General features: G+C 52.2%; 2 protein-coding genes across 6 annotated transcripts; one reads left to right on the forward strand and one right to left on the reverse strand.

Annotated features, from left to right (window-relative positions):
• Nucleotides 1–10,465: 10,465 nt before the first annotated feature.
• On the forward strand, nucleotides 10,466–15,631 carry DPM3 (dolichyl-phosphate mannosyltransferase subunit 3, regulatory). Of its 2 annotated transcripts, none has more exons than XM_069768988.1 (2): nucleotides 10,466–10,594; nucleotides 15,112–15,631. In XM_069768988.1, the coding sequence occupies exon 2, from the start codon at nucleotides 15,120–15,122 to the stop codon at nucleotides 15,396–15,398; it is 279 nt and encodes a 92-aa protein (XP_069625089.1). In that variant the 5' UTR covers nucleotides 10,466–10,594; nucleotides 15,112–15,119; the 3' UTR covers nucleotides 15,399–15,631. The 2 variants fall into 2 exon arrangements, with proteins under 2 accessions (XP_069625089.1, XP_069625097.1); XM_069768996.1 differs by having other exon boundaries at nucleotides 10,592–10,629.
• Nucleotides 15,632–16,095: 464 nt separating this feature from the next.
• SLC50A1 (solute carrier family 50 member 1) lies at nucleotides 16,096–23,452 on the reverse strand. 4 transcript variants are annotated; one of them, XM_069769007.1, is made up of 6 exons: nucleotides 23,238–23,452; nucleotides 22,990–23,105; nucleotides 19,784–19,907; nucleotides 19,534–19,695; nucleotides 16,690–16,809; nucleotides 16,096–16,618 (listed from the first exon to the last, which is right to left on the reverse strand). In XM_069769007.1, exons 1-6 carry the CDS (start codon nucleotides 23,292–23,294, stop codon nucleotides 16,520–16,522), a joined length of 678 nt encoding a protein of 225 aa, XP_069625108.1. In that variant the 5' UTR covers nucleotides 23,295–23,452; the 3' UTR covers nucleotides 16,096–16,519. The 4 variants fall into 4 exon arrangements, with proteins under 4 accessions (XP_069625108.1, XP_069625116.1, XP_069625124.1 ...); XM_069769015.1 differs by having other exon boundaries at nucleotides 23,028–23,105; nucleotides 23,238–23,446; XM_069769023.1 differs by having other exon boundaries at nucleotides 23,028–23,105; nucleotides 23,182–23,321.
• Nucleotides 23,453–24,113: the final 661 nt, after the last annotated feature.

The raw sequence follows: 24,113 nt of genomic DNA on the forward strand, positions 1-24,113 counted from the left end.
AAACGAATTAACAAGCTGGACAGAAAAAGTAGCAACAAAAGCAAAGAAGCACTTATCTAAGCAGAGCAGCAGGCCACAGGAAAGATCCAGAAGCTCAGATCCAACACTGGAACATTGACAAGGAGCAAGGAAGACAGAATCAGGTGGAGTTAAATAACAAAGCAGCCAACGAGCTCACCAGAACACCTGAGGGAGGAAGCTCAGAAGCTGCAGTACCACTTGTGACCACAGGAGTGAATTCAGCCACAGAATTCACAACAGGAGCCCATCTGGATCCAGTGGTGCCAAAACCGCCACACTAGAACCGTCCAGACAGGAGTTATGATCTTTCATAGGGTTTGGAAATTTAGCTTCAAACCTTCAGAGGAAGGGAATAAGGACCATCCTCTGGGTGGAAAAGTGTGTCACCAACCAAGGGATTAAATGCTCCTTCAGGGCTTTCCCTAGTGCTTTTTGTCCTACCACTATTGTATTTGAAAATCTGACCATTGTGTATATATAACCATTGTGTAAATAATGTATTGTCTAGTGTTCCCTTAAGGCGATGAAATATATAATTTAACCTTGGGCTGCTCTTTTTTCTCGATCCACAAATCCACACGTCCGTTTCTCGATTTAACTTCCCATGCTACTGGGGCTGGTTTCTGGCCCGATATAACCCTGTTAACCGACCAGGAGTATATCGATCAAGGAATTGGTGGCAGTCCTAACAGGCTGACCAGGCGTGGTTTCACTGGTGCTAGTCAATGGGGTCTCTCAGCCTGTTAGGGTTGTGGGCAAGTATGGTGCCACATCAGTGACTGTGTGAGCCACCTCCTCTCACTCCCCGTGCCTCCCTGGGCCTGTGTGGACAGGGGGTTTTCTGTAAAACTGTCTCAAGCAGACCCCAGGGGGCGCAGAACAACACGTTGGTACAAGTGGGGAGATCTTACCATGTGATCCCGCTGACATAATATTAATGTCAGGTGGGGTGGCGAGGTGTAGATCCTTCACAAATGGTATATAGGTATGGTGAGATGATCAATGTCGAGGTATTCTGCCACTTTTTTATTTATTGCACCTATGTGTAAACCCTCTTGCATTAAATCATATAAGATAGAATTAAAGTGAGTGGTAGGATCTTTAGGCAGTTCAAAGTATACATCCTTGTTTTCCAAATCCGCCATGTTCAGTTTCTTCTAGAGACCAGCATTTAGTGTAACAATTGTACCACCCTTGACTGATGGACGAATGATTAGGGCAGCATGGTGGAAAGGACAACATCTGCAAAGAGTTTGTATGTTCTCTCCGTGTTTGCGTGGGTTTCCTCCGGGTTCTCCGGTTTCTTCCCACATTCCAAAGACATACTTATAAGGAATTTAGATTGTGAGCCCCATCGGGGACAGCGATGATAATGTGTGCAAACTGTAAAGAACTGTGGAATATGTTAACGCTACATAAAATTAAAGATTATTATTATTAGATCATCATTGTTTTTCAGGTCTCTCAAAGCTTTTCTTTCTGCTTTGGATAAATTGTCACAGTATACCGTAAGTTGCTAGTCTGTGTATCTTTTTTTAATTCCACCAACTCCTTCTCTACTAGATCTTGAAACTGATCCAAGACTGATGGTCTCAATGGAACTGGATAGAAAAAATGGAATTCCAGTACTGAATTGATCATTCAAGCTAGTATTAGCTTCCAATGACTCGGCCTCCAGAAGTTTTAATTGTAATAGTGTCACTGTCAAAGCAGTGACAGGATCCATAATGGATCAAAAAATGGTTTTGGCCAGAGTTAATGTCACGGCTAGGCTTGAGCGAAACGGATCGAACAAATTCAAAAGTTGCCGACTTTTAGCAAAGTCGGGTTTCATGAAACCCGACCCGATCCTAGTGTGGGATCGGCCATGCGGTCGGCGATCTTCGCGCCAAAGTCGCGTTTCGTATGACGCGTTTGGCGCCATTTTATCAGCCAAAGAAGGAGCGTGGGCAAAGTGATGACATAGGTCTTAGGGGCGTGCACGCCTATCGCCATCTTCTCGCTTGTGCGCTGTAGCGATTTGCAATGTGTAACACCAGCTTTTCTGGAGAGAGAGAGAGAGAGATTTTTCCAATTGACTTTGCATTGGGTTTCGTGTTTCGGTCGATCCCCGACTTTTCGCGATAATCGGCCGATTTCACTCGACTCGACTTTTGAGATAGTCGGGTTTCGCGAAACCGACTCGACCCTAAAAAAGTTAAAGTCGCTCAACCCTAGTCACGACTCTTGTCGGGTGTCCCGGGACCAGGGGCTCCTTCCCTGTCCCTACCACTAGGGGCTCCCTAGCTTGCCCTGTTCCCCGGATTATCTCTGATGGTGAAGATGCAAGGGCCACGTCCCTTGACTTATCTCCTGAATACGCCCTCAGTCTGTGCCCTTCCCCCACCCAGGGAAGAGGGGAGTAGTAGTGTACCGTACTACACCAACCAGACTAACAAGGTAATATGAACATTGATAAAGGAAAATACCAATCATACAACTATACTCACACATGCAACAGAGGAATGCACTGGTGAGTGGAGGATGGGGTTAAACCAAAGGAGAAGAAAGGGAATTATCACACACTCAAAACCTAGCAACAGTCACAGATAAATCCACCAAACAGCTTCTCCAATAACAACCAACAACAACTTCCAGCCATGCAGCTTAAGCATTTTGCCAATAAAGAACAGGTGATATCCTCTATAGACTCCACTGAAATTGGCATCATAGAAGGAAATACAATCAAATCTTTTCTGGAACAGTGGACAGTATTTGCCACGGGTTACCATGACAGTGGAGCCAGAGACCCGCAGCGTCAGATCGCTCCTACTCCTGCACTGATTTGAAACACTTCACCTTCATATGTGTAAATTTCTTTCGGCAGTGCAGGGGTTAATTGGCCATGTTGAGAACTCCTGGAGCTAAGGCTCTCAGCAGAGCATGGTTCGCCACTCCTATCTCCAATATAATCTGGGCCCTAGCTAGCACTCATTGTCAGAGCACTTAATGCTGCATGGCTGGGAAGATAGGCATTAGTGGATATAAGAGTATGCGTTTGGTGGATTTATCTGTGACTATTGCTAGGTTTTGAATGTGTCTCTTTCTTCTCGGTTTAACCCTATCCTTCACTCCCCAATGCATTCCTTTGTTATGTGTGAGTGTATTTGTATAATTGGTATTTTCCGTTATCCCTGTTCGTATTGCCTTGTTAGTCTGATTGGTGTACTACGGTGCACAACTACTCCCCTCTTCCCTGGGTGGGGCAAAGTATGTGGCCCCGGCGTCTTCACCATCAGAAGTAACCCAGGGAACAGGGCAAGCTAGGGCACTGTTGTGAATTCTGTGGTCAAGCTCCCTCCTGTGGTCATGAGTGGTACTTCGGCTGGTTTTGTCTATGAGCTTCCTCTGGTGGATGTGAGTGGGGCTGCGGCTTCTGAGTTTCCTTCCTCAGGTGACGAGGTTAAGTCGTTAGGTGTTGCTCTATTTAACTCCACCTAGTTCTTTGTTCCTGGCCTCCAGTCAATGTTCCAGTATTGGTCTTGCTTTCTCCTGGATCGTTCTTGTGGCCTGTCTGCCCTGCATAAGCTAAGTTTTGCTTGTGTTTCTTTTATTTGCTATATTTTCTGTCCAGCTTGCTATATTGGTTTTTCTTGCTTGCTGGAAGCTCTGAGACGCAGAGGGAGCACCTCCGTACCGTTAGTCGGTGCGGAGGGTCTTTTTGCCCCCTCTGCGTGGTTGTTTATAGGTTTTTGTGCTGACCGCAAAGCTATCTTTCCTATCCTCGGTCTATTCAGTAAGTCGGGCCTCACTTTGCTAAAATCTATTTCATCTCTGTGTTTGTGTTTTCATCTTACTCACAGTCATTATATGTGGGGGGCTGCCTTTTCCTTTGGGGAATTTCTCTGAGGCAAGGTAGGCTTATTTTTCTATCTTCAGGGCTAGCTAGTTTCTCAGGCTGTGCCCGAGGAGCCTAGGTTTTTGTCAGGAGCGCTCCACGGCTACCTCTAGTGTGGTATGATAGGATTAGGGATTGCGATCAGCAGAGTTCCCACGTCTCAGAGCTTGTCCTATGTTTGTAACTATCAGGTCACTTTGTGTGCTCTTAACCAATAGGTCCATTGTGGTTCTGAATCACCTGTTCATAACAGTACTGGAGGCCCAAAGTACTAATGCTTCTCAATAGAGGGAAAAGAGAAGTTCTGAGACCATTTTTTTTTCTCTGTACTGTGTTTTGTCTTTCTTTTCCCCTAGACATTTGGGTGGTTCAGGACACAGGTGTAGTGATGGACATTAAAGGTCTGTCTTCTTGTATGGATCATCTCACTGCAAAAGTACAAAATATTCAAGACTTTGTAGTTCAGAATTCTATGTTAGAACCAAGAATTCCTATTCCTGATTTGTTTTCTGGAGATAGAGCTAAGTTTCTGAGTTTTAAGAATAATTGTAAACTGTTTCTGGCTTTGAAACCCCGCTCCTCTGGTGACCCAGTTCAACAAGTTAAGATCATTATTTCTTTATTACGTGGCGACCCTCAAGACTGGGCATTTTCCCTTGCGCCAGGAGATCCTGCATTATGTGATATTGATGCATTTTTTCTGGCGCTCGGATTGCTGTATGATGAACCTAATTCAGTGGATCAGGCAGAGAAAAATTTGCTGGCTCTGTGTCAGGGTCAGGATGAGGTAGAGATATATTGTCAGAAGTTTAGGAAGTGGTCTGTGCTCACTCAATGGAATGAATGTGCGCTGGCAGCAACTTTCAGAAAAGGTCTCTCTGAAGCCCTTAAGGATGTCATGGTGGGATTTCCTATGCCTGCTGGTCTGAATGAGTCTATGTCTTTGGCCATTCAGATCGGTCGACGCTTGCGTGAGCGTAAAACTGTGCACCATTTGGCGGTATTATCTGAGCATGGACCTGAGCCTATGCAGTGCGATAGGACTTTGACCAGAGCTGAACGGCAAGAACACAGACGTCAGAATGGGCTGTGTTTTTACTGTGGTGATTCCACTCATGCTATCTCCGATTGTCCTAAGCGCACTAAGCGGTTCGCTAGGTCTGCCACCATTGGTACGGTACAGTCGAAATTTCTTTTGTCCGTTACTTTGATCTGCTCTTTGTCATCCTATTCTGTCATGGCATTTGTGGATTCAGGCGCTGCCCTGAATTTGATGGACTTGGAGTATGCTAGGCGCTGTGGGTTTTTCTTGGAGCCCTTGCAGTATCCTATTCCATTGAGAGGAATTGATGCTACGCCTTTGGCCAAGAATAAGCCTCAGTACTGGACCCAGCTGACCATGTGCATGGCTCCTGCGCATCAGGAGGATATTCGCTTTTTGGTGTTGCATAATCTGCATGATGTGGTCGTGTTGGGGTTGCCATGGCTACAAGTCCATAACCCAGTTTTGGATTGGAAATCAATGTCTATGTCCAGCTGGGGTTGTCAGGGGGTACATGGTATGTTCCATTTCTGTCTATTTCATCATCCACCCCTTCTGAGGTCCCAGAGTTCTTGTCGGATTACCGGGATGTATTTGATGAGCCCAAGTCCAGTGCCCTACCTCCGCATAGGGATTGTGATTGTGCTATCGATTTGATTCCTGGTAGTAAGTTTCCTAAAGGTCGACTGTTTAATTTGTCTGTGCCTGAGCACGCCGCTATGCGGAGTTACGTAAAGGAATCCTTGGAGAAGGGTCATATTCGCCCGTCGTCGTCGCCATTGGGAGCAGGGTTCTTTTTTGTGGCCAAGAAGGATGGTTCGCTGAGACCTTGTATTGATTACCGCCTTCTAAATAAAATCACGGTCAAATTTCAGTACCCCTTGCCGCTGCTGTCTGATCTGTTTGCTCGGATTAAGGGGGCTAGTTGGTTCACCAAGATAGATCTTCGTGGTGCGTATAATCTTGTGCGTATTAAACAAGGCGATGAATGGAAAACAGCATTTAATACGCCCGAGGGCCATTTTGAGTACCTGGTTATGCCATTCGGGCTTTCTAATGCTCCATCAGTGTTTCAGTCCTTTATGCATGACATCTTCCGAGAGTACCTGGATAAATTCCTGATTGTATACTTGGATGATATTTTGGTCTTCTCGGATGATTGGGAGTCTCACGTGAAGCAGGTCAGAATGGTGTTCCAGGTCCTGCGTGCAAATTCTTTGTTTGTGAAGGGGTCAAAGTGTCTCTTTGGTGTTCAGAAGGTTTCATTTTTGGGTTTCATTTTTTCCCCTTCTACTATCGAGATGGACCCTGTTAAAGTTCAGGCCATTTATGATTGGACTCAGCCGACATCTCTGAAGAGTCTGCAAAAGTTCCTGAGCTTTGCTAATTTTTATCGTCGCTTCATCAATAATTTTTCTAGTATTGCTAAACCGTTGACTGATTTAACCAAGAAGGGTGCTGATGTGGTCAATTGGTCTTCTGCTGCTGTGGAAGCTTTTCAAGAGTTGAAGCGTCGTTTTTCTTCTGCCCCTGTGTTGTGCCAACCAGATGTTTCGCTCCCGTTCCAGGTCGAGGTTGATGCTTCTGAGATTGGAGCAGGGGCTGTTTTGTCGCAAAGAAGTTCTGATGGCTCGGTGATGAAACCATGCGCCTTCTTTTCCAGGAAGTTTTCGCCTGCTGAGCGCAATTATGATGTTGGCAATCGAGAATTGCTGGCCATGAAGTGGGCATTCAAGGAGTGGCGTCATTGGCTTGAAGGAGCTAAGCATCGCGTGGTGGTCTTGACTGATCACAAGAACTTGACTTATCTCGAGTCTGCCAAACGGTTGAATCCTAGACAGGCTCGTTGGTCGCTGTTTTTCTCCCGTTTTGACTTTGTGGTTTCGTACCTTCCGGGCTCTAAAAATGTGAAGGCGGATGCCCTGTCTAGGAGTTTTGTGCCCGACGCTCCGGGTTTGTCTGAGCCGGCGGGTATTCTCAAAGAGGGGGTAATTTTGTCTGCCATCTCCCCTGATTTGCGGCGGGTGCTGCAAAAATTTCAGGCTAATAGACCTGACCGTTGCCCAGCGGAGAAACTGTTTGTCCCTGATAAATGGACGAGTAGAGTTATCTCTGAGGTTCATTGTTCGGTGTTGGCTGGTCATCCTGGAATCTTTGGTACCAGAGATTTGGTGGCTAGATCCTTTTGGTGGCCGTCTCTGTCGCGGGATGTGCGTTCGTTTGTGCAGTCCTTTGGGATTTGTGCTCGGGCTAAGCCCTGCTGTTCTCGTGCCAGTGGGTTGCTTTTGCCCTTGCCAGTCCCGAAGAGGCCCTGGACACATATCTCTATGGATTTTATTTCGGATCTCCCCGTCTCTCAAAAAATGACGGTCATTTGGGTTGTTTGTGATCGCTTCTTTAAGATGGTCCATTTGGTACCCTTGTCTAAATTGCCTTCCTCCTCTGATTTGGTGCCATTGTTCTTCCAGCATGTGGTTCGTTTACATGGCATTCCGGAGAACATCGTTTCTGACAGAGGTTCCCAGTTTGTTTTGAGGTTTTGGCGAGCCATTTGTGCTAGGATGGGCATTGATTTGTCTTTTTCCTCGGCTTTCCATCCTCAGACAAATGGCCAGACTGAACGAACCAATCAGACCTTGGAAACATATCTGAGATGTTTTGTTTCTGCCGATCAGGATGATTGGGTGTCCTTTTTGCCCTTGGCTGAGTTCGCCCTTAATAATCGGGCCAGCTCGGCTACTTTGGTTTCGCCGTTTTTCTGCAATTCTGGTTTCCATCCTCGTTTCTCTTCAGGGCAGGTTGAGTCTTCTGACTGTCCTGGTGTGGATACTGTGGTGGATAGGTTGCAGCAGATTTGGACTCATGTGGTGGACAATTTGACATTGTCTCAGGAGAAGGCTCAACGTTTCGCTAACCGCAGGCGCTGTGTGGGTCCCCGACTTCGTGTTGGGGATTTGGTTTGGTTGTCATCTCGTTATATTCCTATGAAAGTTTCCTCTCCTAAGTTTAAGCCTCGTTTCATTGGTCCGTATAGGATTTCTGAGGTTCTTAATCCTGTGTCTTTTCGTTTGACCCTTCCAGCTTCTTTTTCCATCCATAACGTATTCCATAGGTCATTGTTGCGGAGATACGTGGCACCTGTGGTTCCATCCGTTGATCCTCCTGCCCCTGTTTTGGTTGAGGGGGAGTTGGAGTATATAGTGGAGAAGATTTTGGATTCTCGTATTTCGAGACGGAAACTCCAGTACCTGGTCAAGTGGAAGGGTTATGGTCAGGAAGATAATGCCTGGGTTTTTGCCTCTGATGTTCATGCTGCCGATCTGGTTCGTGCCTTTCATTTGGCTCATCCTGGTCGGCCTGGGGGCTCTGGTGAGGGTTCGGTGACCCCTCCTCAAGGGGGGGGTACTGTTGTGAATTCTGTGGTCAAGCTCCCTCCTGTGGTCATGAGTGGTACTTCGGCTGGTTCTGTCTATGAGCTTCCTCTGGTGGATGTGAGTGGGGCTGCGGCTTCTGAGTTTCCTTCCTCAGGTGACGAGGTTAAGTCGTTAGGTGTTGCTCTATTTAACTCCACCTAGTTCTTTGTTCCTGGCCTCCAGTCAATGTTCCAGTATTGGTCTTGCTTTCTCCTGGATCGTTCTTGTGGCCTGTCTGCCCTGCATAAGCTAAGTTTTGCTTGTGTTTCTTTTATTTGCTATATTTTCTGTCCAGCTTGCTATATTGGTTTTTCTTGCTTGCTGGAAGCTCTGAGACGCAGAGGGAGCACCTCCGTACCGTTAGTCGGTGCGGAGGGTCTTTTTGCCCCCTCTGCGTGGTTGTTTATAGGTTTTTGTGCTGACCGCAAAGCTATCTTTCCTATCCTCGGTCTATTCAGTAAGTCGGGCCTCACTTTGCTAAAATCTATTTCATCTCTGTGTTTGTGTTTTCATCTTACTCACAGTCATTATATGTGGGGGGCTGCCTTTTCCTTTGGGGAATTTCTCTGAGGCAAGGTAGGCTTATTTTTCTATCTTCAGGGCTAGCTAGTTTCTCAGGCTGTGCCCGAGGCGCCTAGGTTTTTGTCAGGAGCGCTCCATGGCTACCTCTAGTGTGGTATGATAGGATTAGGGATTGCGGTCAGCAGAGTTCCCACGTCTCAGAGCTCGTCCTATGTTTGTAACTATCAGGTCACTTTGTGTGCTCTTAACCACTAGGTCCATTGTGGTTCTGAATCACCTGTTCATAACAGGGCACCACCTAGCGTTAGGGGACAGAGAAGGAGACCCTGGTCCCACTCACCCGGGCAACAGAGTGGTGACATTGTCTCTGACTGAAAGTTTTTTCATCCATTATAGATCCTATTACTGCTCTGACAGGGCAACTGCAGCAACTCAGCCTGAAGGTGGCAGAGCTATGCACTGTTGTTTTGTGATGTGTTTGCACCCTCCCGGCCAGCAGACTGTGATCATGACCCCTTTGTGACGTGTTTGTCCCCTCCCGGTCGGAAGACGGTGACAGGACCATGAGATGTGCGGCAAAAAGCAGATCCCCCATGTGAAGGGGTCATGCGGCAGGTCCGTCACGTGCGGGGGTCACACAGCAGGACCCCCACGTGCGGAGATCACACGGCAGGTTCACCACGGGCGGGGGTCACACGGCAGGTCCGCCACAGGCGGGGTTCACACTGCAGGTCCGCCACGGGCGGGGGCCACATGGCAGGTACACCACAGGCGAGGGTCACACAGCAGGTCCGCCATGGGCGGGGGTCACACGGCAGGTCCGTCACATGGGGGGTCACACAGCAGGACCGCCACAGGCAGGGGTACACGGCAGGTCCGTCACGTGGGGGGTCACACAGCAGGACCGCCACGGGCAAGGGTACACGGCAGGTACGCCACGGGCGGGGGTCACACGGCAGGTCCGCCATGGGCGGGGGTCACACGGCAGGTCCGTCACGTGGGGGGTCACACAGCAGGACCGCCACGGGCAGGGGTATACGGCAGGTACGCCACGGGCGGGGGTCACACGGCAGGTCCGCCATGGGCGGGGGTCACACGGCAGGTCTGTCACGTGGGGGAGTCACACAGCAGGATCGCCATGTGCAGGGATCACACGGCAGATCTGCCACGGGCGGAGGTCACACGGCAAGTCCGCCACGAGCGGGGGTCACATGGCAGGTACGCCACGGGTGGGGGTCACACGGCAGGACCGCCACGTGCGGGGATCACACAGCAGGTCCGTCACGGGCGGGGATCACACGGCAGGTACGCCACGGGCGGGGGTCACACGGCAGGTACGCCACGGGCGGGGGTCACACGGCAGGTACGCCACAGGCGGGGGTCACATGGCAGGTCCGCCATGTGCATAAGACGCATAAAAAAGCAGTAAAACGCCATGTGTGAACATTCCGTTGTTATTTCTCACTAGTTTGCCCTGTGGCTCTGGTTTTGAGTAAGAACCGATGTTGTTGTGACACAATCGCACAGGAGTTCTGGTATTTGTCGTTCTACACAGGACGCTCGGCACAACACGCAGGCACACGGTTCATGTGACTTATTGGGCTTCACCCTGCAAATATCAAGAAAAAACTACATCTCCCACAGTTCACGGCAGCCCCGCCTACAGCGAGCCACCTGACTGGCCCTACCCGGAAGTTGAGAGAAGACTGCATCTTCCCGGTAACCGACATGTCTGGTGACGGGAAACCGGAAATGTGTGATTACAGGGGGCTCCGCCGGTTATAGTGTACGGGGGGTGTAATGTGTGTGATTACAGGGGGCTCCGCCGATTATAGTGTACGGGGGTTGTAATGTGTGTGATTACAGGGGGCTCCGCCGGTTATAGTGTGCGGGGGGTGTAATGTGTGTGATTACAGGGGGCTCCGCCGATTATAGTGTACGGGGGTTGTAATGTGTGTGATTACAGGGGGCTCCGCCGATTATAGTGTACGGGGGTTGTAATGTGTGTGATTACAGGGGGCTCCGCCGGTTATAGTGTGCGGGGGGTGTAATGTGTGTGATTACAGGGGGCTCCGCCGATTATAGTGTGCGGGGGGTGTAATGTGTGTGATTACAGGGGGCTCCGCCGATTATAGTGTGCGGGGGGTGTAATGTGTGTGATTACAGGGGGCTCCGCCGGTTATAGTGTACGGGGGGTGTAATGTGTGTGATTACAGGGGGCTCCGCCGATTATAGTGTGCGGGGGGTGTAATGTGTGTGATTACAGGGGGCTCCGCCGATTATAGTGTGCGGGGGGTGTAATGTGTGTGATTACAGGGGGCTCCGCCGGTTATAGTGTACGGGGGGTGTAATGTGTGTGATTACAGGGGGCTCCGCCGATTATAGTGTGCGGGGGGTGTAATGTGTGTGATTACAGGGGGCTCCGCCGATTATAGTGTACGGGGGGTGTAATGTGTGTGATTACAGGGGGCTCCGCCGGTTATAGTGTACGGGGGGTGTAATGTGTGTGATTACAGGGGGCTCCGCCGATTATAGTGTACGGGGGGTGTAATGTGTGTGATTACAGGGGGCTCCGCCGATTATAGTGTACGGGGGGTGTAATGTGTGTGATTACAGGGGGCTCTGCCGATTATTGTGTACGGGGGGTGTAATGTGTGTGATTACAGGGGGCTCCGCCGATTATTGTGTACGGGGGGTGTAATGTGTGTGATTACAGGGGGCTCCGCCGATTATACTGTACGGGGGGTGTAATGTGTGTGATTACAGGGGGCTCCGCCGATTATACTGTACGGGGGGTGTAATGTGTGTGATTACAGGGGGCTCTGCCGATTATAGTGTACGGGGGGTGTAATGTGTGTGATTACAGGGGGCTCTGCCGATTATTGTGTACGGGGGGTGTAATGTGTGTGATTACAGGGGGCTCTGCCGATTATTGTGTACGGGGGGTGTAATGTGTGTGATTACAGGGGGCTCTGCCGATTATACTGTACGGGGGGTGTAATGTGTGTGATTACAGGAGGCTCTGCCGATTATAGTGTACGGGGGGTGTAATGTGTGTGATTACAGGGCGCTCTGCCGATTATTGTGTATGGGGGGTGTAATGTGTGTGATTACAGGGGGCTCCGCCGATTATACTGTACGGGGGGTGTAATGTGTGTGATTACAGGGGGCTCCGCCGATTATTGTGTACGGGGGGTGTAATATGTGTGATTACAGGGGGCTCCGCCGATTATACTGTACGGGGGGTGTAATGTGTGTGATTACAGGGGGCTCCGCTGATTATAGTGTAGGGGGGGGCAGGGGGGTGTAATGTGTGTGATCACAGGGGGCTCTGCCGGTTATAGTGTACGGGGGGTGTAATGTGTGTGATTACAGGGGGCTCCGCTGATTATAGTGTAGGGGGGGGCGGGGGGGTGTAATGTGTGTGATTACAGGAGGCTCTGCCGATTATAGTGTACGGGGGGTGTAATGTGTGTGATTACAGGGGGCTGTGCCGATTATTGTGTATGGGGGGTGTAATGTGTGTGATTACAGGGGGCTCCGCCGATTATACTGTACGGGGGGTGTAATGTGTGTGATTACAGGGGGCTCCGCCGATTATTGTGTACGGGGGGTGTAATATGTGTGATTACAGGGGGCTCCGCCGATTATACTGTACGGGGGGTGTAATGTGTGTGATTACAGGGGGCTCCGCTGATTATAGTGTAGGGGGGGCGGGGGGGGTGTAATGTGTGTGATCACAGGGGGCTCTGCCGGTTATAGTGTACGGGGGGTGTAATGTGTGTGATTACAGGGGGCTCCGCCGATTATATTGTACGGGGGGTGTAATGTGTGTGATTACAGGGGGCTCCGCCGATTATACTGTACGGGGGGTGTAATGTGTGTGATTACAGGTGTCTCCGCTGATTATTGTGTACGGGGGGTGTAATGTGTGTGATTACAGGGGGCTCCGCCGATTATACTGTACGGGGGGTGTATTGTGTGATTACAGGGGGCTCTGCCGATTATAGTGTACGGGGGGTGTAATGTGTGTGATTACAGGAGGCCCTGCCGATTATAGTGTACGGGGGGTGTAATGTGTGTGATTACAGGTGGCTCCGCTGATTATTGTGTACGGGGGGTGTAATGTGTGTGATTACAGGGGGCTCCGACGATTATACTGTACGGGGGGTGTATTGTGTGATTACAGGGGGCTCTGCTGATTATAGGGGAGGGGGGGTGTAATGTGTTGTGAATTCTGTTGTCAAGCTCCCTCCTGTGGTCATGAATGGTACTTCGGCTGGTTCTGTCCATGGGCTTCCTCTGGTGGTTGTGAGTGGAGCTGCGGCTTCTGAGTTTCTTTCTACAGGTGACGAGGTTAATTCGTTAGCTGGCTGCTTTATTTAACTCCACTTAGATCTTTGCTCCATGCCACCTGTCAATGTTCCAGTATTGGTCTAGTTCTCTCCTGGATCGTTCTTGTGACCTGTCTTCCCAGCAGAAGCTAAGTTCCTGCTTGTTTTTCTCTGGTTTGCTATTTTTCTGTCCAGCTTGCTTTTTTGATTTTTGTCTTGCTTGCTGGAAGCTCTGGGACGCAGAGGGAGCGCCTCCGCACCATGAGTCTTTTTGCGCCCTCTGCGTGGTCTTTTTGTAGGTTTTTGTGCTGACCGCAAAGTTACCTTTTCTATCCTCTGTCTGTTCAGTAAGTCGGGCCTCACTGTGCTAAATCTATTTAATCTCTGTGTTTGTAATTTTCATCTTTACTCACAGTCATTATATGTGGGGGGCTGCCTTTTCCTTTGGGGAATTTCTCTGAGGCAAGGTAGGCTTTATTTTTCTATCTCTAGGGCTAGCTAGTTTCTTAGGCTGTGTCGAGTTGCATAGGGAGCGTTTGGAGCAATCCACGGCTATTTCTAGTGTGTGTGATAGGATTAGGGATTGCGGTCAGCAGAGTTCCCACGTCTCAGAGCTCGTCCTATATTATTAGTAACTATTAGGTCATTCCGTGTGCTCTTACCCACTAGGTCCATTATTGTCCTTACCACCAGGTCATAACCGTAATGTGCGTGATTGCAGGGGGTTCTGCCGATTATAGTGTATGGGGGTGTAATGTTTGTGATCACAGGGGGGGCTCTGCCGATTATAGTGTACGGGGGGTGTAATGTGTGTGATTACAGGGGGCTCCGCCGGTTATAGTGTACGGGGGGTGTAATGTGTGTGATTACAGGGGGCTCCGCCGGTTATAGTGTACGGGGGGGGGGGTGTAATGTGCGTGATTGCAGGGGGTTCCGCCGATTATAGTGTAGGGGGGGGGGTATGTAATGTGTGTGATCACAGGGGGCTCCACCGATTATAGTGTACAGGGGGTGTAATGTGTGTGATTACAGGGGGCTCTGCCGATTATAGTGTACGGGGGGGGGTGTAATGTGTGTGATCACAGGGGGCTCTGCCGATTATAGTGTAGGGGGGGTGTAATGTGTGTGATTGCAGGGGGCTCCGCCGATTATAGTGCACGGGGGGTGTAATGTGCGTGATTACAGGGGGTTCCGCCGATTATAGTGTACAGGGGGTGTAATGTGTGTGATTACAGGGGGTTCCGCCGATTATAGTGTACAGGGGGTGTAATGTGTGTGATTACAGGGGGTTCCGCCGATTATAGTGTATGGGGGATGTAATGTGTGTGATTACAGGGGGCTCCGCCGATTATACTGTACGGGGGGTGTAATGTGTGTGATCACAGGGGGCTCCGCTGATTATAGTGTACGGGGGGTGTAATGTGTGTGATCACAGGGGGCTCTGACAATTATACTGTACGGGGGGTGTAATATGTGTGATCACAGGGGGCTCCGCTGATTATAGTGTATGGGGGGTGTAATGTGTGTGATCACAGGGGGCTCCGCTGATTATAGTGTATGGGGGGTGTAATGTGTGTGATCACAGGGGGCTCTGCCAATTATACTGTACGGGGGGTGTAATGTGTGGTAATGCGCGTGATTACAGGGGGCTCCGCCGATTATACTGTACGGGGGGTGTAATGTGTGTGATCACAGGGGGCTCCGCCGATTATACTGTACGGGGGGGTGTAATGTGCGTGATTACAGGTGGCTCTGCCGATTATACTGTATGGGGGGTGTAATGTGTGTGATTACAGGTGGCTCTGCCGATTATACTGTACGGGGGGGGGGGGGGTGACTTGTATGTGTACAGTTTGGGGGCTGTACTTGGAGCGCACTCATCATGTTCCCCTTCTCTTGTAGGACTGGAGATGACAAAGCTGGTGGAGTGGCTGCTGGGCCTGAGCCTTCTCTGTGGAGTCTGGGTGACCCTGACCTTTGATCTTTTGGGCATCGCTATTCCCAGGGCATGCTGGGAGGTTGTCTGGCCGATGCCCATCTACCTGCTGGTTGTGTTTGGGTGCTTCTCTTTGGCGACTGTTGGGTATCGCGTGGCCACCTTCAATGACTGCGAGGAAGCTGCCCACGAGCTGCAGGCTCAGATCTGTGAGGCCAAGGCTGACTTGAAGCGTCAAGGCTTGCGCTTTTAGAGGAGACATCGGGTCAGTTTTCGAACTACAGATCAATAACCCGAGGCCACCTCCTGATGGTCAGAGCCCTGCAGTTGACATGCTGCACCCTGTAGAGGTGCAGTACCACCACCTGAGGACATCTCCAGCTGTGTGATAACACCAAGGTGCCACCAACTGACCATACCGTGCCCACCGCACTCCGGTCCTGGGCCGGGCTGTAGTGTGTATGGAAATACAGGATGATGATGTCACCTTGTGCTCTCTGGTGGTCTCCATTATTCCCTCATCAGTTATATGGTAGGGAGGTTGTCTCTGCGCTGGGGTGTAAATATGCAGGTATGTGTGAGTGGTGAGGGTGTCATGACCTGTCTGCAGATGTGTAGGCACACGTTTCCCAGGATCCTCTTCTCCTTGGCATGAGATGTTTTGCACACTATCTTCACAGTGTCACCCTGTAATCAGACATTACCTGACCCATGCCAGTCGGGCACTGTCATAATCTGCTCGCTGCAGGCGACTGATCAGCATCAACCTGCCCCTGGCATAATGCAGCAAGTACCATGCTCACATTCCCAGCTGTAGTCCCTCTGAGCACACACTTCATTCCCCCTCCCAGGCGACCTCCCCTCCGTCCCCTTTACTCCTCTCCCCCCTTGGTCTCTGCCCCTCCGTCCCTCTTCCCTTGTCGGGCGCTGACATCTGATGACTCTGGAGATAGTGTAAATTAGAATTTATTCTAAATGTGAATCAGGCACTGTGGAATCACCGATAGGCCCCGCCCCCAGAGTAACATGGGTCATGTGACCCAACATGTAAACTGTGTGTGTGCTGCGCACTGCTTCCCCCGGTCATATTGCTGATTGAGTTTCACTACAGTGAGGACAACCACCTTGTAGACAGGTGGCCCTTGATTGCTGCAGTGAGAAGTTAACCCCTCCAATCACAAGGATGGGTCACTGGCCACATGGCGCAGTGTGTAAGGGAGGCGCCCACATGTATTTGCCCCCATCGTGTGCTGGCACCGCAGCCTCCAGACCCGGAGTCTTCCATGTATCTCGACCGTCCCATAGACAATTAGAAGTACATGATTTAGTGCAGACGGCTCCTCTCCCCAGAAGGCACGTATGAGGCAGCACAGCTCAGGCCTGCAGGGGGCGGTACAATGCTTGTGCCTGCGGGTATTTGCTGAACAGCCAAAGGCGCAGGATGCTCGTCACAATCCCAGGGAAGTTGGGGACCTGTGAACAGACAGGTGGAGGTGAGCGGTGACCCACGGTGTGTTGGGTGAGGACAAGCAGGCCACACTCACCATGATGTAGGGGTCCCTGCGCTGCAGGCCGTACAGCACCCAGGATGTGGATGTCAGCAGCGTGGTGACTGTCAGAGGGAACGACAGGCACTTGGTGGATTTACTCCTAATGATCTGAGCCTGTGGAAGAGACCGAGCGTTACCACCAAAAGCGGCTCACATAGAACACTATACTACACATACTGTATAATAATACACAATACTATAGTGCTGCTATACTACATATACTGTATAATACATAATACTATAGTGCTGCTATACGACATATACTATATAATACTCTAGTGCTGCTATACTACATACAGTACAGACCAAAAGTTTGGACACACCTTCACATTTAAAGATTTTTCTGTATTTTCATGACTATGAAAATTGTACATTCACACTGAAGGCATCAAAACTATGAATTAACACATGTGGAATCATATACTTAACAAAAAAGTGTGAAACTACTGAAATGATGTCTTATATTCTAGGTTCTTCAAAGTAGCCACCTTTTGCTTCGATGACTGCTTTGCACACTCTTGGCATTCTCTTGATGAGCTTCAAGAGGTAGTCACTGGGAATGGTCTTCCAACAATCTTGAAGGAGTTCCCAGAGATGCTTAGCTCTTGTTGGCCTTTTTGCCTTCACTCTGCGGTCCAGCTCACCTCAAACCATCTCGATTGGGTTCAGGTCTGGTGACTGTGGAGGGCAGGTCATCTGGCGTAGCACCTCATCACTCTCCTTCTTGGTCAAATAGCCCTTACACAGCCTGGAGGTGTGTTTGGGGTTATTGTCCTGTTTAAAAATGAATGATGGTCCAACTAAACGCAAACCGGATGGAATAGCATGCCGCTGCAAGATGCTGTGGTAGCCATGCTGGTTCAGTGTGCCTTCAATTATGAATAAATCCCCAACAGTGTCACCAGCAAAGCACCTCCACACCATCACACCTCCTCCTCCATGCTTCACTGTGGGAGCCAGGCATGTAGAGTCCATCCGTTCACCTTTTCTGCGTCGCACAAAGACATGGTGGTTGGAACCAAAGATCTCAAATTTGGACTCATCAGACCAAAGCACAGATTTCCACTGGTCTAATGTCCATTCCTTGTGTTCTTTAGCCCAAACAAGTCTCTTCTGCTTGTTACCTGTCCTTAGCAGTGGTTTCCTAGCAGCTATTTTACCATGAAGGCCTTCTGCACAAAGTCTCCTCTTAAGGGCTTGTTTTCACTTGCGAGGGACACGTCCGTGTCTCGCATGTGGAAACGAAGCTCTGGTGCCGGCACTGCGGAGCGGAGCGTGCAGCTCCATGTGTTGCTATGCGGCCGCACGCTCCGCTCCACAGTGCCGCTGCCAGAACTTCGTTTCCACATGCGAGACACGGACGTGTTTCTCGCATGTGAAAACAAGCCCTTACAGTTGTTGTAGAGATGTGTATTCTGCTAGAACTCTGTGTGGCAATGATCTGGTCTCTAATCTGAGCTGCTGTTAACCTGCGATTTCTGAGGCTGGTGAATCGGATAAACTTATCCTAAGAAGCAGAGGTGACTCTTGGTCTTCCTTTCCTGGGGCAGTCCTCATGTGAGCCAGTTTCTTTGTAGCGCTTGATGGTTTTTGCCACTGCAGTTTGAGACACTTTCAAAGTTTTCCCAATTTTTCGGACTGACTGACCTTCATTTCCTGAAGTAACGATGGCCACTCGTTTTTCTTTACTTAGCTGCTTTTTTCTTGCCATAATACAAATTCTAACAGTCTATTCAGTAGGACTATCAGCTGTGTATCCACCAGACTTCTGCTCAACACAACTGATGGTCCCAACCCCATTTATAAGGCAAGAAATCCCACTTATTAAACCTGACAGGGCACACCTGTGAAGTGAAAACCATTCCCGGTGAGTGGTGACTACCTTTTGAAGCTCATCAAGAGAATGCCAAGAGTGTGCAAAGCAGTCATCAAAGCAAAAGGTGGCTACTTTGAAGAACCTAGAATATAAGACATAATTTCAGTTGTTTCACACTTTTTTGTTAAGTATATAATTCCACATGTGTTAATTCATAGTTTTGATGCCTTCAATGTGAATTTACAATTTTCAGTCATGAAAATACAGAAAAATCTTTAAATGAGGTGTGCCCAAACTTTTTGTCTGTACTGTATACTATATAATACTATAGTGCTGCTATAGAACAGACTGTATAATACTATAGTGCTGCTATACTACATATACTATATAATACTAGTGCTGCTACATCGCCACATCTTTCTACATTACTACTACTTCTGACTGCTACATCCCCTTACATTACTACTACTGCTCCACCGCCACGTGCTCCTACATGTCTACTACCCCATCCTCCTACATTACTACTATTGCTCCACTACTCCAGCCTCGTACATTACTGCTACCCCATCCTCCTACATTACTACTATTGCTCCACTACTCCAGCCTCGTACATTTCTACTACCCCATCCTCCTACATTACTACTATTGCTCCATTACTCCAGCCTCGTACATTTCTACTACCCCATCCTCCTACATTACTACTATTGCTCCACTACTCCAGCCTCGTACATTTCTACTACCCCATCCTCCTACATTACTACTATTGCTCCATTACTCCAGCCTCGTACATTTCTACTACCCCATCCTCCTACATTACTACTATTGCTCCACTACTCAAGCCTCGTACATTTCTACTACCCCATCCTCCTACATTACTACTATTGCTCCACTACTCCAGCCTCGCACATTTCTACTACCTCATCCTCCTACATTATTACTGCTGCTCTACTACTCCTGCCTCGTACATTACTGTAACTACACTAGCACTTGTAGTGCTAGTGATGAATTGTCAGCTGGAGTACCAGGTCTGCCATCGGGGAGAGGTACATGCTGATGGTGAAGACGCTGCAGAAGAGACCCAACTGGTTAAGGCGTGTGTCCACATCTGGAATCCAGAGGTAGAAGTATGTGTATGCCAAAATCAGGACACCCAGCGATAAGAACACTTGAGACAGGGGGTAACGCTGCAACACAAGATCAGGACATGTCAGGCACAGCCAGGAGCAGCAGAGCCCTCATCACAGTCACTTGCCGCTCATACTGGACATGAACCTTATCAGTGGTGTAGACAATGAAGGCTACGATGTAGAGCGATTGCAGCGAAGCCCCGATGGAGTTCACCGTGATCAGGGTCCAGTCCTTCTTCAGGAGGCCATAATACAACCAGCCCAGATTACTGCAAGAGACACACACTTTCTCAGCACTCTCACTACTCCACCCATCGTCACCCCAACCCCTCCATCTATAACATAGAACAGTCTTGCAGCATTCCCTCTATCTTCTTTATAGCCTATCCTTGGCCCGACCCGGGCTCCATCCCGCCCCCATACGAGCCTTGGCCCGACCTCCACCTTGTCCCCGGACTAGCCTCGGCCTGACCAGGGTTCCAACCCAGGCTCCACCCTGTCCACGGACTAGCCTCGGCCCGACCAGGCTCCACCCTGTCCCCACCAGGGTTCCAACCCAGGCTCCACCCTGTCCCCGGACTAGCCTCGGCCCGACCAGGGTCCCAACCTGTCCCCGTACCAGCCTCGTCCCAACCCAGGCTCCACCCTGTCCCCGGACTAGCCTCGGACCGGCCTCCACCCTGTCCCCGGACTAGCCTCGGCCCGACCTCCACCCTGTCCCCGGACTAGCCTTGGCCCGACCAGGGTTCCAACCCAGGCTCCACCCTGTCCCTGAACTAACCTCGGCCCGACCAGGGTTCCAACCCAGGCTCCACCCTGTCCCCGGACTAGCCTCGGCCCGACCAGGGTTCCAACCCAGGCTCCACCCTGTCCACGGACTAGCCTCGGCCCGACCAGGGTTCCAACCTAGGCTCCACCCTGTCCCCGGACTAGCCTCGGCCCGACCCGGGGTCCAACCTAGGCTCCACCCTGTCCCCGGACTAGCCTCGGCCCGACCTCCACCCTGTTCCCGGACTAGCCTCGGCCCGACCAGGGTTCCAACCTGTCCCCGTACCAGCCTCGTCCCAACCCAGGCTCCACCCTGTCCCCGGACTAGCCTTGGCCCGACCAGGGTTCCAACCCAGGCTCCACCCTGTCCCCGTACTAGCCTTGGCCCGACCAGGGATCCAACTCAGGCTCCACCCTGTCCCCGGACTAGCCTCGGCCCGACCTCCACCCTGTTCCCGGACTAGGCTCGGCCCGACCAGGGTTCCAACCTGTCCCCGTACCAGCCTCGTCCCAACCCAGGCTCCACCCTGTCCCCGGACTAGCCTCGGCCCGACCTGCACCCTGTCCCCGGACTAGCCTCGGCCCGACTAGGGTTCCAACCCGTCCCCGTACCAGCCTCGTCCCAACCCAGGCTCCACCCTGTCCCCGGACTAGCCTCGGCCCGACCTCCACCCTTTCCCCGGACTAGCCTCGGCCCGACTAGGGTTCCAACCCGTCCCCGTACCAGCCTCTGCCCGACCTCCACCCTGTCCCCGGACTAGCCTCGGCCCGACCTCCACCCTGTTCCCGGACTAGCCTCGGCCCGACCAGGGTTCCAACCTGTCCCCGTACCAGCCTCGTCCCAACCGAGGCTCCATCCTGTCCCCGGACTAGCCTCGGCCCGACTAGGGTTCCAACACGTCCCCGTACCAGCCTCGTCCCAACCCAGGCTCCACCCTGTCCCCGGACTAGCCTCGGCCTGACCTCCACCCTGTCCCCGGACTAGCCTCGGCCCGACCTCCACCCTGTTCCCGGACTAGCCTCGGCCCGACCAGGGTTCCAACCTGTCCCCGTACCAGCCTCGTCCCAACCCAGGCTCCACCCTGTCCCCGGACTAGCCTCGGCCCGACCTCCACCCTGTCCCCAGACTAGCCTCGGCCCGACTAGAGTTCCAACCCGGCCCCGTACCAGCCTCGTCCCAACCCAGGCTCCACCCTGTCCCCGGACTAGCCTCGGCCCGACCTCCACCCTGTCCCCGGACTAGCCTCGGCCCGACCTCCACCCTGTTCTCGGACTAGCCTCGGCCCGACCAGGGTTCCAACCTGTCCCCGTACCAGCCTCGTCCCAACCCAGGCTCCACCCTGTCCCCGGACTAGCCTCGGCCCGACCTCCACCCTGTTCCCGGACTAGCCTCGGCCCGACCAGGGTTCCAACCTGTCCCCGTACCAGCCTCGTCCCAACCCAGGCTCCACCCTGTCCCCGGACTAGCCTCGGCCCGACCTACACCCTGTCCCCGGACTAGCCTCGGCCCGACCTCCACCCTGTTCCCGGACTAGCCTCGGCCCGACCAGGGTTCCAACCTGTCCCCGTACCAGCCTCGTCCCAACCCAGGCTCCATCCTGTCCCTGGACTAGCCTCGGCCCGACTAGGGTTCCAACACGTCCCCGTACCAGCCTCGTCCCAACCCAGGCTCCACCCTGTCCCCAGACTAGCCTCGGCCCGACCTCCACCCTGTCCCCGGACTAGCCTCGGCCCGACCTCCACCCTGTCCCCGGACTAGCCTCGGCCCGACCTCCACCCTGTCCCCGGACTAGCCTCGGCCCGACCTCCACCCTGTCCCCGGACTAGCCTCGGCCCGACCTCCACCCTGTTCTCGGACTAGCCTCGGCCCGACCAGGGTTCCAACCAGTCCCCGTACCAGCCTTGTCCCAACCCAAGCTCCAACCTGTCCCCAAACTAACCTTGGCCCGATCTGGGCTCCACCCTGTCCCCGACCAGGGTCCCACCCCGTCTCCGGACTAGCCTCGGCCCGACCTCCACCCTGTCCCCGGACTAGCCTCGGCCCGACTAAAGTTCCAACCCGTCCCCGAACCAGCCTCGTCCCAACCCAGGCTCCACCCTGTCCCCGCACTAGCCTCGGCCCGAGCTCCACCCTGTCCCCAGACTAGCCTCGGCCCGAACTCCACCCTGTCCCCGGACTAGCCTCGGCCCGACCTCCACCCTGTCCCCGGACTAGCCTCGGCCCGACCTCCACCCTGTCCCCGGACTAGCCTCGGCCCGACCTCCACCCTGTCCCCGGACTAGCCTCGGCCCGACCTCCACCCTGTCCCCGGACTAGCCTCGGCCCGACCTCCACCCTGTGCCCGGACTAGCCTCGGCCCGACCTCCACCCTGTCCCCGGGCTAGCCTCGGCCCGACCTCCACCCTGTCCCCGGGCTAGCCTCGGCCGGACCTCCACCCTGTCCCCGGACTAGCCTCGGCCCGACCTCCACCCTGTCCCCGGACTAGCCTCGGCCCGACCTCCACCCTGTCCTCATTAACCCCTGCTCTTCCATACCTAGACTTACAATTGGACGCACTAATAGGCACAAACTCGGCAAATACCGGGACATATTGGCGTAGTCAGCACCACCCCGACCTACTTGACAGCTGTAGTCAGGAACGGCAGGAACTGGATGTTGTCCACAGTCCGCCGGGTGATCATCACCCGCAGGTCCGACCTGAGAGAGAGGAGAGAGGCTACAGCGAGGGACCGAGAGCCCCCATGTCACAGAGACTCCCACCCGAGACACTCACGTCACTACACGGGGCAGCCGCCCTCACGTCACAGAGACCCCACCCGAGACACTCACAGGCCGCTGGAGAACATGGCGAGAGTGAAGACGATGCAGGCGCCGGAGAGCAGCCATATCCCGTCCATAGCAGAGCCAGAGCGCGGAGAGGAGGCGGGCGTCAGCACAGGCCAGCCCCACAGCGCCTCCTACACCCGCCACATCACCCGCGGGTCACCGCGACCGCACAGAGGCGACAGCTGCACATCACCCGCGAGTCACACCCGCCACTAGTGCGTCACTATAGCGGCCGAAATATGAGCAGAACACCCTGAAATGTAACCAAATGCTCTGAAATGTGACCAGAGTGCCCTGAACCGTGACCAGAGCGCCCTGAAATGTGAGCAGAGCGCCCTGAAATGTGAGCAGACGCCCTGAAATGTGAGCAGACGCCCTGAAATGTGAGCAGACGCCCTGAATTGTGACCAGAGTGCCATGAAATGTGACCACATCCCACAAAATGTGACCAGAACTCCCCGGAATGTGACCAGATGCCCAAAATGTGACCAGAGCGCCCTGAAATGTGAGCAGACGCCCTGAATTGTGACCCGAGCACCCTGAAATTGACCAGAGCACCTGGAATGTGACCACATGCTCTGAAATGTGGCCAGAGCTCCCCAAAATGTGAACAGAGCGCCCTGAAATGTGACCAGAGTGCCACGAAATGTGACCACATCCCACAAAATGTGATCAGAGCGCCCCAAAATGTGACGAGTGCCCCGAAATGTGACCAGAACTCCCCGAAATGTGAACAGTGTGCCCTGAAATGTGACCAGAACTCCCCGAAATGTGACCAGAGTGCCCTGAAATGTGACCAGGACTCCCCGAAATGTGACCAGAGTGCCCTGAAATGTGACCAGAGCTCCCCGAAATGTGACCAGAGTGCCCTGAAATGTG

Source organism: Ranitomeya imitator, chromosome 1, assembly GCF_032444005.1.
Source record: "Ranitomeya imitator isolate aRanImi1 chromosome 1, aRanImi1.pri, whole genome shotgun sequence".
Lineage (NCBI taxonomy): Eukaryota > Metazoa > Chordata > Amphibia > Anura > Dendrobatidae > Ranitomeya > Ranitomeya imitator.